At 39.5% G+C, this 15,550-nt stretch overlaps 1 protein-coding gene across 10 annotated transcripts in view; it reads right to left on the bottom strand.

Moving 5' to 3' along the window:
- Positions 1–13,318, bottom strand: part of ARMC3 (armadillo repeat containing 3) — a 111,489-nt gene extending 98,171 nt beyond the window's left edge. For 4 of the 10 annotated variants that reach the window (XR_008510342.2, XR_008510343.2, XM_054522057.2 and 1 more), the window contains exons 1-3: positions 13,203–13,273; positions 10,403–10,429; positions 9,702–9,750 (exon numbers count right to left, since the gene is read on the bottom strand). Coding sequence is in view for 7 of the 10 variants with exons in the window: in XM_054522057.2 (XP_054378032.1) it covers positions 9,702–9,750; positions 10,403–10,419 (66 nt within the window). In the remaining 3 variants the exon portion in view is untranslated. Of the gene's footprint in view, positions 1–9,701; positions 9,751–10,402; positions 10,430–13,202 lie in introns of all 10 variants that reach the window. The other 6 variants (XR_008510344.2, XM_024253749.3, XM_024253750.3 and 3 more) reach the window with 3 other exon arrangements.
- Between the last annotated feature and the right edge of the window lie 2,232 nt (positions 13,319–15,550).

The raw sequence follows: 15,550 nt of genomic DNA, 5'->3' as shown, positions 1-15,550 counted from the left end.
AAAAATTTTCAGAAAAAATAAAGTTACCAGAGGGAAACTCCATCAACTTCCAACTTGCAGATTCAAATCTACCTATATCTGCACATGTTCTTCTATTACATGAGAGAAAATATCCAAGGCCAATCCCTAATAGGTGCTTTGGCTTTTTAACTCATTCACCTTCATTAATTCATTTATTTAATAAACATTTATTGAATCCCTATTAAGTGCCAGATGCTAAGACTAGCACATTAGATAACTCAATCTCCTATTCTCACAGAATGGACACATTCTCATCTTACTTTATATTATTAATCATCCCTTTTGTCTCATGAGTAGTCAACTCCTCCCTGTCAACGAAATTCTTCCTTCTTTTGAATCCAGCTTACAGAGGGCCAATTTAGATGTAATACAATGCAGTTATTTTCAGTGTAAGTTTGATGAGTTTTGAAGAATGTATACATCTGTATGGAATTTTAAGAAACATATACATCTGTATAACCAACCACTCCAAACAATATGTGAAGGTTTCCATGCCCCACAACATTCTCTCCTGCCTCATTGCAGTTGATTCCCCTCCTATGACTGGTCCCAGACAACCACTGATCTCCTTTCTTTCACTGCAGATCAGTTTCGCCTGTCCTATAATTTAGTAGTAATGAAATTACTACATAGGGACCCTTTGTGTAGGCTTCTTTCATGAGGCAGAATATTTTTGAGATCCGTGTTTCATGGATCTAATTTGTTTTTACCTTTCTTTTTACTGCTGAGTAGTATCCCATTGTATATCACGATTTGTTTATCCATTCAACTGTTGATAGACCTCTGGGTTGTTTCAGGTTGGAACCATTATGTATAAAAGCTGCCATGCACATTTTATACAAGTCTTCCTATGGACAAATGTTTTCATTTCTCTTGAGCAAATGCCCAGAAGTAAAATTTCTGGCTCGTCTGGCAAGTGCATGTTTAACTTTGTAAGAAAATATAATTTGGGTCTCTGCAGCTCATGCCTGTAATCCCAGCACTTTGGGAGGCTGAGGCAGGAGAATCACTTGAGGCTGAGAATTCAAGACCAGCCTGGGCAACATAGTGAGACCCTGTCTCTACAAAAAGTGAAAAAATTAGCCAGGTGTGGTGGCATGCACTTGTAGTCCTAGCTGCTTGGGAGGCTGAGGTGGGAGGATCGCTTGACCCGGGAGTTCAAGGTTGCAGTGAGCTACAGTCATACCACTGCATTCCAGCCTGGACAAAAGAGCGAGACCCTGTCTCAAAAAAAGAAAAAAATACAATTTATTTTTCCAAAGTAGTTCTACTATTTGCATTCCTACAAGCAGTGTATCTGTATCCAACATAGTACTTTTATCTCTTCAGTTATTTACGTCTTAGTTAATTGTCTCAGAAATGTTTTATAGTTTTCAGCATATAGGTATTGATTTTATTTTGTTAAACTAATGTCTAAGTATTTCATTGTTTCTTATGCTATCGCATAGCCTTTTTTGCCATCATGTATCTTAAACTTGTGTTATTAGGTGCATAACACTTAGGACCATTAAAAACAAAAAACCTTTGTATCATTATAAAATGTCCATCTTTTTCTCAGGTAATATTCTTTGTCCTGAAATTGTAATATATTTCATTTGGTATTAACATAGGTGCTCCAGATTTCTTATGATTTGTGTTTGCATGGCATATATCTTTTTTCATGTATTTACTTTTATGTGTACCTTTATATGTAAAGGAGGATTCTTATAGACAGGTTAGAGTTGAGTCTTGCTTTTTTACTCAGTTGGACAATCACTTTTTATTGGAATATTAGGTTATTTATATCCAACGTGGTTGTTGATATGGTTGGGTTTTAATTGATCATCTTGCTATTTGTTTTCACTTTGTCACATTTGCTCCCTTTTCCTTTTATCCTGCCTTTTTTCAGTTAATTGAGTTTTTTTAGTATCCCATTTTGCCTCCTCTATTGGCTTATTAACTGATTTTCTCCTGGTTATAGGTCACATTTTCCTTTTTTGCACATCTAATAATTTTGTATTGGATACTGGGCATTGTGAAAATTATGTAGCTGAGCATCTAGACTCTTGGGGACTGTGGGAGGAGGAGTGTTCCTTAAAGGATATTGAATTTTGTTCTGGCAGGCAGCTATCTTACTTATGGATCAGGTTAATCTATTTAAAGCCCGTTTTTAAGCTTTATTAGGTAGGGCAGGACTAGAGAAACCTATACTATAGGGCTGGATAGTTTAGCCACACGACTATTAAGGCATGACTTTTCTGGGGACTCTTCTTAATGCCCCAGGTATTCAATAAGACCCTCCATGCCTTCCAAGCAAATTACAATGCTTCCCAGACCGCTGTGAGCTCTAGAGAGGGTTTGACTTAACGGCACCCTGAGAGTTGTTCATGCATATCCTTCGCCATGTGGAGTTTCACCCCATACAGATTAGATTTCAGAGAATCCAGAGGACCATTAACTGGATTTCTGGAGCTGTTGCTGTATGTTGGTCTCTTCCTTTTGGTACTCTACCCTGCAAACTGCAGCCACCTAATCCTCCTTGAACTCCGATTTCTTGAAGCTCTTTTATTTTAAAATAAAAACCAGCTGTCCCTAGATAGTAATCATCCTCTGTACACCACATTACCCTTCCTTGTCTTTCACAATCAAAAACCTTAGGAATACTTACTTTTCTCACTCTCGCTCCTTGCTGCACATATCCAATCTGACTTTCATCCTCAGTAACTTACCAAAATCGTTCTTACTAAAGTCACCATCTGGGAGCGCCATGTCACATGTCACCCAGGACTTCTTGGGAGTTTTATTTCATTTCTAAAGAAAATAATACAGTAATACTTGAAACTATAGAGAGTTATGGTGTATTTAATTGTCAGGCCTCCATCTCTCTGGATACACTTTTTATTGTTTTTATTCATGGTGGTTTGGGGGTTGAAATTCCTTGGGTAACTGGGCTTGCTTGCTTTTCTTTCTCTTCTTCCACAGCTGTTATTTTTCTGAATTTAACACACTGCATTATGTCTTTGATTTACGTGTCTATTTCAGTATGTTGTACTTCCATTCACTCCATTGCTCAGGCTTGATCTCTCAACTTGTCCCCTTCTCACACTCCACGGCCTACCCATCAGCACATCTTGCCAGCTCGACCTTCAAAGCTCATCCTTACTCTGGCCACATCTCATCTTCTTCATGATGACTTCCTGGGTCCAAGCTGCCATTAGATCTTAACTGCACTACTGTAACAGCCTCCAAGCTGGTCTTCCAATTTTCATGTTTCTCCCACATTGTAGCTAGAACGATCTTATTTTTCATTTTAAATATAAATCAGATGTCTCTACTCCTCTCTTTGTCACCTTCCAACGAATTCTCCTTTTTGCACATTAGGAAAAAGTCCAACTTGCTTAACATAGCTTAATGTCCTACGTGGTTGCCACCATCTCACTAACTTTGTGACCCTGTCCTACACCTTGCTCACTAATCTCCTGTCACACCAACCTTCCTGGCATTCCTCAAACACACTGCGTAAGGCTTTAGTTACTGTGGTCTGGCTGGGGTCCCCTCCCAGATAGTTGCACAGATTACCCCCTCATTTCATTTAAGTGTGTTTTGGTTGAGATCCCACCAAGAAGGCCTGCCCTGACCAAGATTCTATTTAAAGAGGCCCCATCACACTCCTTACCATATCATACTTTATTTTTCTTCATTGATCGTATCACTACCTGAATTATATTATTATTAATTGACTGTTTCTCCCACTATAATATAAGCTGCCTTGGGGCCTGAACTTTCCTTTCTCCCCATCTTTATGCCCAGGATGTGGAAGAATGCTTGCATATGGTAGGCACCCTATATTTGTCCAGCAAATAAATACATTTCTTTAGGCAAAGGACCATGCTGTTTCTCTGTCTCCATCACCTATGAGCAGTACTGGGGTGATGGTAGTACTTGGAAAATGTCTGTAAAGGAATGTATTAAAGTCTCCTGGAAACTTTTTCTATGCTTGTGGCCTTAAAGTGCCTTAACTGTGTACTGTTTGCTGATGTCAGGAGAGAGGGCTCTAAATCTGAGGTCCATGGAGCTATCAGTAGGCTTTGAAGGTACATTCTCTATGTGAAATTATATGCAAAATACTTGGAGTACATTTCAGAGGGAGGAGTGTCCACAGATCCCAACCTACCTTCATAAGGCTCCTTGATTGCCCCGCAAACTCCTAAGAACCACAGCCTTAGATCATCTTCACCACTTAAGGCACTTTCCCTCACGTCCCAGCTGGCCATCTTCTCCACCAACTCACATCCAAAACAGATTTCCCTTCCCTCTTGGAACTTTCACCCCAGAGACCTCTCATGTTTCTATATTTTTAAAGCTGTGTGAATATAAGCGTGTGAATAAGGATACTGTGGTTAAGGACGGGTATGTCGTGATCACCACAGAAGAACAAGTCTCAGAGGAGTAGGTAGAGTACACGAAAATACGTTTAAACATAAGCTTTAGTAAATATCATTTAATAGTCACGTGGTTATTTAAATGTGAATCTATAATAATTAAAATTAACTTTAAAGACCAGGTGCAGTGAGTCATGCTTGTAATCACAGCACTTTGGGAGGCCGAGGTGGGAAGATCTCTTGAGCCCAGGAGTTTGAGACCAGCCTGGATAACATAGTGTCACCCTGTCTCCACAAAACATACAAAAATTAGCTGGATATGGCAGTGTGTGCCTTTAGTCCCAGCTACTCAAGAGGCTGAGCAGGGAGGATTACTTGAGCCTGGGAGGTGGAGGTTGCAGTGAGCCATGATTGTGCCACTGTACTCCAGCCTGGGGGACAGAGCAAGACCCTATCTCAAAAAAGAAAAAAAGATAATATGGGGTATGAGAAGCTCAAAGGGAAGCTTGAGACTGTAAGAGTTGCAATCCAATGGGCTGACAAAGGAGAAATACGAATGTTTGGCAGAGAGTAGAGAAACGTGGCATGACATTTGTTTCTCCTACAGAGCCTGCACCATTATAGTAATTTTTTCTTAAAAAGGACACTGAGAATAAATGATAGCTACAACAGAGTGCCACATGACTAAATAAATAATACTGTGCTGTCATTACATATCCCATCTGCTTTCCTATGAGAAAGTCAGTCACCAACGAGCTCGTTGAGAAATTATAATTTCATGCTCTGTGTAAAATAAATGATAAAATTATTTACAAAAAAGAATGAAAGAAAATGGAAGCATTTTAGCTAAGTTTTGAATTTTAAGCCCAGTCAATTAGAGTGGCCATAGGCTTCTAGAGATATTTTTATGTCTCTGTTAAGGAATAATACTGTCTAGAATAGCGCTGTCCAACAGAACTTCAGCAATGAAAATGTTCTGATTTTGTGCTATCCAATATGGTAGTCGCAGGCCACAAGCGGTTCTTTAGCACTTGAAATGTAACTAATGCGACTGAGAATCTGAATTTTTAACTTCTTTTTTAAAAAATAGAGACAAAGTCTTGCTATGTTTCCCAGGCTGGTCTTGAACTCCTGGCTTCAAGCGATCCTCCCACCTCAGCCTCCCAAAGTGCTGGGATTACAGATGTCACTCACTGCACCTGGCCTTTAAAATTAATAATTTTAATCATTATAAATTCAAATTTTAATAACCACATGTGCCTAGTGGCTATAGTATTAGCACAGGTCTAAAAAAATACAAAATTATGAAGATGACCTCAGCGAAAATAGATCATCACAGTTGAGTGATTTTTATGGTGCCAATAAGTATAAATAAAAAGCTTTTAAAATTTCTATTTCAATATGTTTACTACATCAGTGGTCCCAGATCATGAGGTGCTAATTTTATAGGAAAAGAGAGAGATAGATAAACAGGAGGAGGTAGACAGCATTCGTCTAATAGGAACTTTCAGTAGAGAATATCTAGACATCAGGAAAAATTTGCTAAAATGTCTAAAGATTAAAATGAAAGTAGCTAAAATACCTTTTAGTTTACTTTATAACCTGATCAAAGTAGCAAACTTTTGGAGTAAGGTGAGCAAGCTGAAAATTATCCATATGGTTTCATATATGTATATTGTTTATGAATGTATATTTTTTATTCATAGTGTCTAACTGTCAGGAGGGAGAAAAATGGGAAAAGAAGTCCTTATACCTTCTTTACATAGCAAAATAAATGATAAAACAAAATTATTTACAAAAAGAATGAAAGCAAATGGAAGCATTTTGGCTAAGCTTTGAATTTTAAGCCCAGTCAATTCGAGTGGCCATAGGCTTCTAGAATATTTTTATGTCTCTGTTAAGGAATAATACTGTCTAGAATAGTGTTGTCCAATAGATCTTCAATGATAAAAATGTTCTGAATCTGTGCTGTCCAATAGGGCAAGCACAGGCCATTTATTTATTTATTTTGTAAAGTCCATAGTAGTGTTGTCAGTCTATGACAAAGAATGAAAGGTTGAGTTCTGAGATTGATGAAGGAGGTCCAGGAAAACCCAGGAGACCTCACCCTCTTCCCAGGAATTGGATTTGTTTGTGCAGCTGAGGGGGCATGTTGTACTACTTTCCATTGCTCTGATTCTATACTCACCCTGCTTAGCTTCCTGTGTGCATTTAACTAAGGAAAGAAAGTCCTGACCCATTAACATAAATGTTCAGTTAACTTGATACTTAATCATCATGATTCCAGGGCCAGGTCATAGTCTCTTGGGCATTTAGAGCTTGTGGCTTTATCCACTGAAGCTCAATCACCTCTGAAATATTAAAAGACTACAATTTCCATGCTTGCAAACTCAAAGATCTGACCATAAATCATGATGGCCACACACCAGGCCTCAGGGGACTTCAGTGGCCAGCTGGTTTTCCATGCCTCATCCCTGACTTCCCTATCTCCTTTGACAGTTCATACAAACTTGTTCAGTTCTGTAGAATGATGAACAGCACCCTCAACTGTATCATTAATAATAATATCTACCAGGCTCTTATCTAATGCCAGGCACTGTTCTAAGCATCTTACATTGATCTAACCTTACTTCACTGATGTGAGTGGGTATTCCTATGAATTAAGCAGTATCACATCCTCACTGTGGGTGCACAGAGGTTAGAAAGTTCACCCAAGTTCATAGATGGGCATAAGTGGATAATGGACTAAGGACCCAAACTCAGGCTAGATAGCCCCAGAGCAGGTACTCTTAGACACTGAATATCTAGTATTCAGTGTCTAGTAGAGTCATTTCTATTAGGAATTCTTTTACGCAATATTCCACAGTAAATTTTCCTTTTATTAAAGCATCACAAACAACCTTTTGGCCAGATATGGAAATGATTTGGAAAGGAAGAATATAGTTGTATTGGTCGATCAAGCCATATCTTTTCCATATGTAGGCATCTTCTTAGCTAGTGTCTCTTTTATGAGAAGGAAATGTAAATCAGTACCATGTCTGCATATATTGTTACAACAAATGAGAATATTCAGAAAAGCAAAGGGAGCTTTTTGTTCTAATCCTAATACCAACACTTTTCTTGCTGTCTTTATTACTCATTTTAAACTATAGAGGAAAGCCTGATAAAAATTAAAGTCTTTGGAAACAATATTTCTAGGAAACATATAAGAAGCAAATTACCATTAGTTGACAGAGGAAAGTTTATTTTCTTAAGTAGTTATATTTCTCTTTAAATGTGGTTTTCATTTACAATGTGTACAACAAATCTTCATTGACTTTAGAGGTATATTCTGGAACAAGTTCCAGGTTAAGATACTATAAATTGTGGCATACTGCTTTGAAGTATGAGAACAAATACTGTAGAAAAGGGCTTAGATATTATTTTAATACCACTCTGTCAGTTTTTGTTTGTTGGTTGGTTGGTTGGTTTTTTGAGATGCAGTCTCGCTCTGTTGCCCAGACTGAAGTGCAGTGGTGGGATCTCAGCTCACTGCAAACTCCGCCTCCCAGGTTCACGCCATTCTCCTGCCTCAGCCTCCAGAGTAGCTGGGACTACCGGCGCCCGCCACCACGCCCGGCTAATTTTTTGTATTTTTAGTAGAGACGGGGTTTCACCGTGTTAGCCAGGATGGTCTTGATCTGACTCGTAATCCACCCACCTCAGCCTCCCAACATTCTGTCAGTTTTATAGTCAGAGTAGAAGTCCCCTGGGAAAGGCAGGGAAAAGTAAGGACCATTGGTCAATGTTACACCTGCCATTGGCTACCTCCAAGGCTGTTGGGAGCTGAGGAAGAAAGAGCTCTATTTTGTTAATGCTAGGACACTGTGTTTCTCAAGTTCTCCATCGTGTCCCCAAGGATTGGAGTCCAGAGGACAATATCAGCAAGACATGAAGTTATAGAAAGTGTATTGGCCATATACATCTATTATTTATTAGCTCCGTAATTCTAATTTTAATCAGAATATGTTTTTGCTAATAAGATGCCATTAATGCTATTTGGTAGCAAAAAGGGGTGTAATACAAACTGTGGATGCAATGAAAAAAAATAAGACAATCTGCAACATTTTAGGAATATGTCCTAAGAGAAGCAGTCAGAATGATGAAACATCATGAGATCACAATGTCTACCCCTGCACAGCCTTCCTGGACCCGGGAAGATGGGCACTTCTGTAGATTTTGTTCCCAACTGTATTGAAGTATCATACCTAGTGGATTGCACAGGGGTGCATGTGTGTGTGTGTGTGTGTGTGTGTGTGTCTCAGAAGCAGAGTCCAGAGGATTCTCATGATAATAGATCTTATTTTCCAAATGCTACATGCCAGGCACTAAGACCTTTATGTAATTTATTTTGTTTTAATTCATGCAACAACAGGAATGAGTTTGATATTATGATTCCCATTTAGGAGCTAAAGAAAAACCAAAATAACTTGGCCAAATTTGGCAAATTGGCCACAATGACACAGTTGGCAAGAGGCAGAGCTGGCTCAAGGCCCCCAGGGTCTTAACCACAAAGCTCCCAAGGGGGCAGATTTCTGCCATTAGCCCAGTTTCTTTCAAATTTGAAATTGCTGTGAGTCTGTGGACTCCACTTATTTCTTTTCTATTCCTGATTTATCTGAAGGAAATCACACCAAATGTCTGTTTCAAAATAAGTTTCTAAACTGAAAATTGTCCAAGGTCATTTTTCACTTTTAACACAACCTTTCAATAATTGATAAACTTTAAAGAGAGAAGATAAAATCCTGTTTTTAAAGAGAGAGAAGAGCTTTCAGTGGGGAATGAATTACTTAGCATTTGGAATAAAGATGATGATGCCAGACTAGTCTCTCGATAGAACTGGAAAGGATAGGGACTTCTCACGTGCAATGGTCATCACCAGACAACCTTATATACATATCTAATAGCTATAGCAGAACTTCCAGTTATTTTTGAAAATTTGCTTGATTAATTAACATAAATGAGAGGCTGGCAAATGTAAATGGTAAGTATTTAAAAGAGCAACCCAAACTATTTATTCATTAACTATGCTATAAACATGCCATCTACATACTGGAAAAGCTAATAATTACTCTCTAATTGTGCTAATTATATAATGACAATGTTGTAAATGTTTGTTTATATAATGTTAGATTTCTCTGACTAATCTTATCATTAGTCAGACTTTGGACTTCTGCCACCGCGTATTCATGTATATACTGGTACATGCCAAACTGTGTGAACAATTTATTTTTATAACTGGTTGTTAAAGTGCTACTAGTATTCAAATCAGAAACTTACCACATCCTTAGGAGGAGGCTCTACTTCCTTCTTTATCTTTTTACCCATCCTGGAAAAAGATGCAATATATGGTTAAACTGACATTTGCACATACATTTCCCAATTACCTGTGCCCTTGAGAGGAGGTTTATTTTCTCCTTTAAATTTTTACCTCCTAAAACACAATGCAATACATGTAAAAATTATCACATATATACAAATATGTCACCTACATCCCAATTTCAAACTCTGCAATTTTAAGGAACTTATTGATAAGATCATTGAGCGTTAGTCCTGGCTTTCAGTTTAGAAAGGAGGTGAATATATTAGTGGCATAACTTAAATAACAAGAAATCATTTACCATTTTTATAGCTTGCTTATGATGGGCTTAAGAGACTAAGCCCATCAAGTTACTTCTGAGACCTGCAAGAATGTACCACAAAGGCAGAGGTTTTTGTCTATTTTCTTGCACTGATCTATCCCAAACACCTACAACAGTGTCTGGTACATAATTGGCATTTTATATTTATAAACCTCATTAACTCCATTTTTCCTAGGAGTAATGATCTTATAAATGGTATACAAAATCTACCAGGTCTTGAATCAACATTTGTCTCCTTTTCCCGGATAACAAAAAGTTTTCTCTCATAATCCACAGCTCAGTAAAAAAGCAATTAAAAAATCTGAAGAGATACATTCTGGGGAAACTGAGGTTACTTACTTTCCACTTGTCCTCATAAGTCCATGTCTGTGTGGAAAAAGTGAAAGGAATGGAATTTATACATAGTTAACATACCACAGAGGAGTAACCAGCCCGGGTTCAAAGAACTTTTCAGCCCGGGCAGGTGGCTCGTACCTGTAATCCCAGCTCTTTGGGAGGCTGAGGTGGGCGAATCACGAGGTCAGGAGTTCAAGACCATCCTGGCCAACATAGTGAAATCCTGTCTCTACTAAAAATACAAAAATTAGCCAGGTGTGGTGGCACATGCCTTGTAGTCCCAGCTACTCAGGAGGCTGAGGCACGAGAATCACTTGAACCTGGGAGGCGGAGGCTGCAGTGAGCCGAGATTGCGCCACTGCATTCCAGCCTAGGTAACAGAGTGAGACTGTCTCAAAAAAAAAAAAAAAAAAAAAAAAAAAAAAAAAAAAAAACCTTTTCAAGATGTTAATGTCTATTAGAATAACCCAGGAAATCTATCTAGTTTTCTTCAATGAGAGTTTGTGGAATTATGTTCAGCATCAGAGCCATCTTAAATGGTATATGGTAGGAGCAATCTTAAACGGTCTATCATAGCCTTAAGGAAATTACCATAGTCTCAATAGAAATCCTAGGAAGTAGAAAATCCTTGGGGAGAATCTACAGTGTCAGGGTTAGCTCAAATTGCATGTCAAAGGTCAAAAGCAACTCCTAGCATTAGAGACAGTGACCAGAATTTATCACATACATTAAAAAGCCACGTCTTCATAGAAACTCCTAGATACTTCTGAAAGGCATTTATTCTAGGTCTCTAACTTCAGACCACACTACTTTTAAGACTTTTGAGGGCCTGGGAAAGCTTATTCACACTATAGCCAATATATTAAAATGTTAAAATGTGCCTGCATCGCCCATTAAATGTCATTTGTATCATAAAAACTTTTGAAATTTGTATTTGAAATTACTCAGCAATCAGTACATACACCTGGAAATTCTTGTAAAATGAGAAAATTGTTTTCAAATGTAATAAAAAATTCATATTAATAAAACATTTAATTAACACTAATTTTTCAATTCTCTTTTCATATTTTAGAGCCAATATAAGCATTTTTTTCAAATCTCAAACACCTTCCTTAGGTGCTTGAAAAGTGAACAGGCCCTAGACCTTGTGCCTATAATATTTCAGGCAGACATGCAGAAACTATTCTGGGCAAATGAGAATCTATCCTACAATTAATCTCTAGGAAAAAAAAAAAAAGAGAGTTTATGGCACTCTATAACCAATTCCAAGACAGAGCAGCCTTTGATTTATAAAAGAATTGCTTATGAATAATATTCAGGAGGCAATTTAATTACACCTGCATAAAGTTGTTTTAAATCATCTGATTTTCACTTACGAACTAATTTTTCCTACTTCAGGATAGTGTTTTTGAGCAATTGCATAGTGCAGAGGTTAGAAGAGCTTACACAGACAGTATTGCAATGATAGAGTGTCTCCTAAGCTAAAGAATGAAGTTTAAAGCCTATGTGTTTTATCATGGCCCGGCGTGGTGGCTCACTCCTGTAATCCCAGCACTTTGGGAGGCTGAGGCGGGTGGATCACTTGAGGGCAGGAGTTCAAGACCAGCCTGGACAACATGGCAAAACTCTGTCTCTACTAAAAATACAAAAATTAGCCTGGAGTGGCGGTGGCATGTGCCTGTAGTCCCAGCTACTGGGGAGGCTGAGGCAGGAGAATTGCTTGAGGCCGGGAGGCGGAGGTTGCAATGAGCTGAGATCATGCCATTGCACTCCAGCCCGGGTGACAGAGCGAGACTCTGTCTCCCCCCCAAAAAAAGCCTATGTGTTTTATCACCATATTGGGTATGATAGAGACGGGTTTCCCCACACTGACCAGGTTGGTCTTGAACTCCTGACTTCAGGCGATCCACCTGCCTCAGCCTCCCAAAGTTCTGGGGTTATAGGCGTGAGTCACCGCACCCGGCTTTGTGGGTTTTTCTAAAGTGATCTTAACATCCTGCCTCAATTTCTGTCCCCTACTTTAACCTTCCCTTCCTGGGTTCATATTCATACTAAATTCTTATATTAACAAATAAATTCATGAAGTCTCAGTTTCCCTTCATTGCTTCAATCATCTCCAGTGGATTAGCATAACATGCCATTTCAAATATTTTAAAATCCATTAGCTATCTAGCCAGTCTCTGATTGTTGAAATTTGTTTCTAATTTTCTGGAAATATGGACAGGGCTGCAAAGAACGTCCTTGTACATAAAATTTTCATCCATATCCCCAACTATTTCTTTAGGATAAATCTCTAGCAGTAAATTAACTGGGTGAAAACTTCAGGGCATTGGATATGCAAACAACTCTGCTCTAAAAATGCATCTTCTTGACTACTGGAGCCATTTTTTTTTCTCACGAGTTGATTGGTCCTTTGTATTTGTTCTTCGTGAACGTTCAGTCTATGATTTTAAATGTTTTCTAATGAGTTCTGCTTTGAGAAGATTTAAAGAGGAGGAGGGCTCGAGAAATCGAGGCCACTTCTGAGTTGCTCACAGCCAAGTAACAGAATCTGACTTGATCTCACCTCAGATCCCCTCTCGGGCCTCAGTTTTGTCACCTGTTGAATGGGAGGTTGCGGGATGCTTACGAAACCCACCCCAAGCCCCATCTAACCCTGCGGGCGCGAGGCAGGAACTAACAACGCCCAGCAAGGTGTTGCCTCACTGACCCAAGCAGTCTGCGCCCACGTGGCACCTTCTCCTTTCCCAGGTTTTCCTCAGGCCTCTGCCTTGGGCCTCCCCACCCCACGGGTTACCTTTACCTGCCGGGAGATCCCGCCGAGGAGCTAGCTGCTCCGCAAACCCAGCAGACGAACCCCCAGTCCCTTGTTGTGCCTCGTTGCTAGGCGACGCCGCGCCGCGCCGCGCCTGCGCCCTGGGAACGCTCGGGGCTGCGAGGGCTCCCATTGTCCCGCCGAGGGCAGCGGTCAGTGCGGGAGGAGCCAAGTGCGTTCGCGATTACCTGAATCCAGTGCTTTAGGGGAGAATGGAAACTGGGTGTGGAAGCTGTAAATCAAGAGGCAGTTCAGCCTCAGCTTCTGGCCCAAGGACTGGCTGTAGTTTCAAATACGCAAATACTGTTGCATTCTTCCAAATACAGGCGTCAGCCAGAATCTCTGTGCAGATGAAACCCACATCAGCCACCTCCTGCCCAGGCTCCGTTAAGCTGCAGACCTGCACTGCCACATCTCCTTGCTCTAGGATGTCCAATCCGTTTCCACAGAACTTTTCATGGCCCTTCAAAGCCCCGTTCTCTTCCTCTTTCTTTCCTCTTCCTGCCATTCTTCCAATTGCCTAGACTCAGAAGCTTCAATTTCCCTTCTTCCTCCCATGCCGCCCAACCACAGTCATCACTTCAGCCACTTCTTGGCGGCTTACGTTTTGTTTCCTGCTTGTTCCCTTTCTCATATCCTTGTTGTCACTTCAGCTCGTCATTTTTTGGCCTTCTGGCTGATAACTTCAGTTCCTCTCTGCTTACAGTTCTTTCTACATATCACAGGCAAATCGGCCTTCCAGAAATCATCGTTCCAGTCTTGTCACTTCCCTACTCAAATGTCAGCGGCTTCCTAAGATAAATTTTCAACACATTGGCCTGAAATTTAAGACCGTCTGCTCCATCTCTACTCCATCTGTGCAACCACATTTTCAACCTATCTCCACCATCCAAGCTCCAGCCAAACTTACTGTTCCCGAAATTTTCCACACTTTTCTCTAGATTTTTTTGCTCATCTGTTCATCACTTCATTTTTCAACAAATATTTATAAAGTAGCTTCTATTTCCCAGGTCATGTGCAACACCTGGAATATTCTTTCATTTCCACTTAATTAAGCCCGGCTCAAATGCCATCTTCATAAAATACTTTTTGATTGCCTTTAGCAAAAAGTCTCTCCCTCTCCTCTTAGACTTTGCAAATTCCATCTCCTACCAGCCCCTGTTGGTCTCCCAGTCCTAAGAATGATAGATGCTTCTTATAATTGCTGCTTTTATATATCTTATGTTCTCTTCTCACCATTTAAATTGCCTGATAAACAGCTTTATAACAATTATTTGTATTCAGTTTTCCATGGTCAAATATCCGGTGTGATTTCTGTATAGAAAAGATCTTAAGTAATTGTCGTGGAAGCAGGAAAAGGATTAAGACCAAGTAGTATCAAGGAAACCAAGGAGGGAGTTTCAAGAATATAAGCGTCATCAAGTGTTATATGATTGGACCTTGAATAATATACACCTTTATTTTCTGCCTCTTCCTGTCTTCCACGTTTTTTCCTGTTGGTATATAATTATGTTGAAGCCCCTCCCATGCCTCATCTAAAAAGCAAAAACAAGTAAAATCCCTTTGATATTGTTGTTCCTTCTAACCATTATCCTATTGTTTTCTTTCTCTTCTTGGTCATGACTTTTCAAAAAAAGTAGCCAGCATTAGATACTTACATATTTTTAACTTCCTATTCACTCTTCAGACTATAGTGACCTGTTTTCATCCTAGCACTAAAACTATCCATATCCATTGGATGCTTCTTAGCCCTCGTCTTGCTTGACATTGCTGCTGTATATAATACTCAATGACACCTCATTCTTGAAAGTCTTTTCTTGATTTCCTTGATACTACTTGCTCTTGATCTTCCTCCTACTTTCTTTTATGACCATCATTTAAGATCTTTTCTATACAACAGGGTCTATCTATGTTGTCCAGGCTTGTCTTGAATTCCTGGCCTCAAGGAATCCTCCTGACTCAGCCTCCTGAGTAGCTGGGATTTTATAGGGATATATGCCCAGTTGTGGTTTTTTTACAGAATCTTAAATGTTGAAATTTCCCAGGGATCTGTCCCTTGTTCTCTTTTCACACTATAAGCTTTTCTAGGTGATCCTATTTATATTTGTGACTTCAACTATTGCACATATGTAGCTCCTCATCAGACTCTGATACTGAACTCTAGACCCATATATCCTACTTGCTACACAGTTCCACCTGGATACCCACAGGCACTTCAGTCATCAACACTACCCACCTAGACTCATCATTTTCCCAGTATAGACATGTTTTTCCATTTATCTAGGGGTACCAACAGGTGGTCTACCCAAACAGACCACCAAGTCTGACAGGCATCC

The sequence above is a fragment of the Pongo abelii genome, chromosome 8, assembly GCF_028885655.2.
Source record: "Pongo abelii isolate AG06213 chromosome 8, NHGRI_mPonAbe1-v2.0_pri, whole genome shotgun sequence".
NCBI classification, from domain to species: domain Eukaryota; kingdom Metazoa; phylum Chordata; class Mammalia; order Primates; family Hominidae; genus Pongo; species Pongo abelii.
The sequence above is the reverse complement of the archived record's forward strand: the minus strand, read 5'-3'. Positions and strand labels throughout refer to the sequence as shown.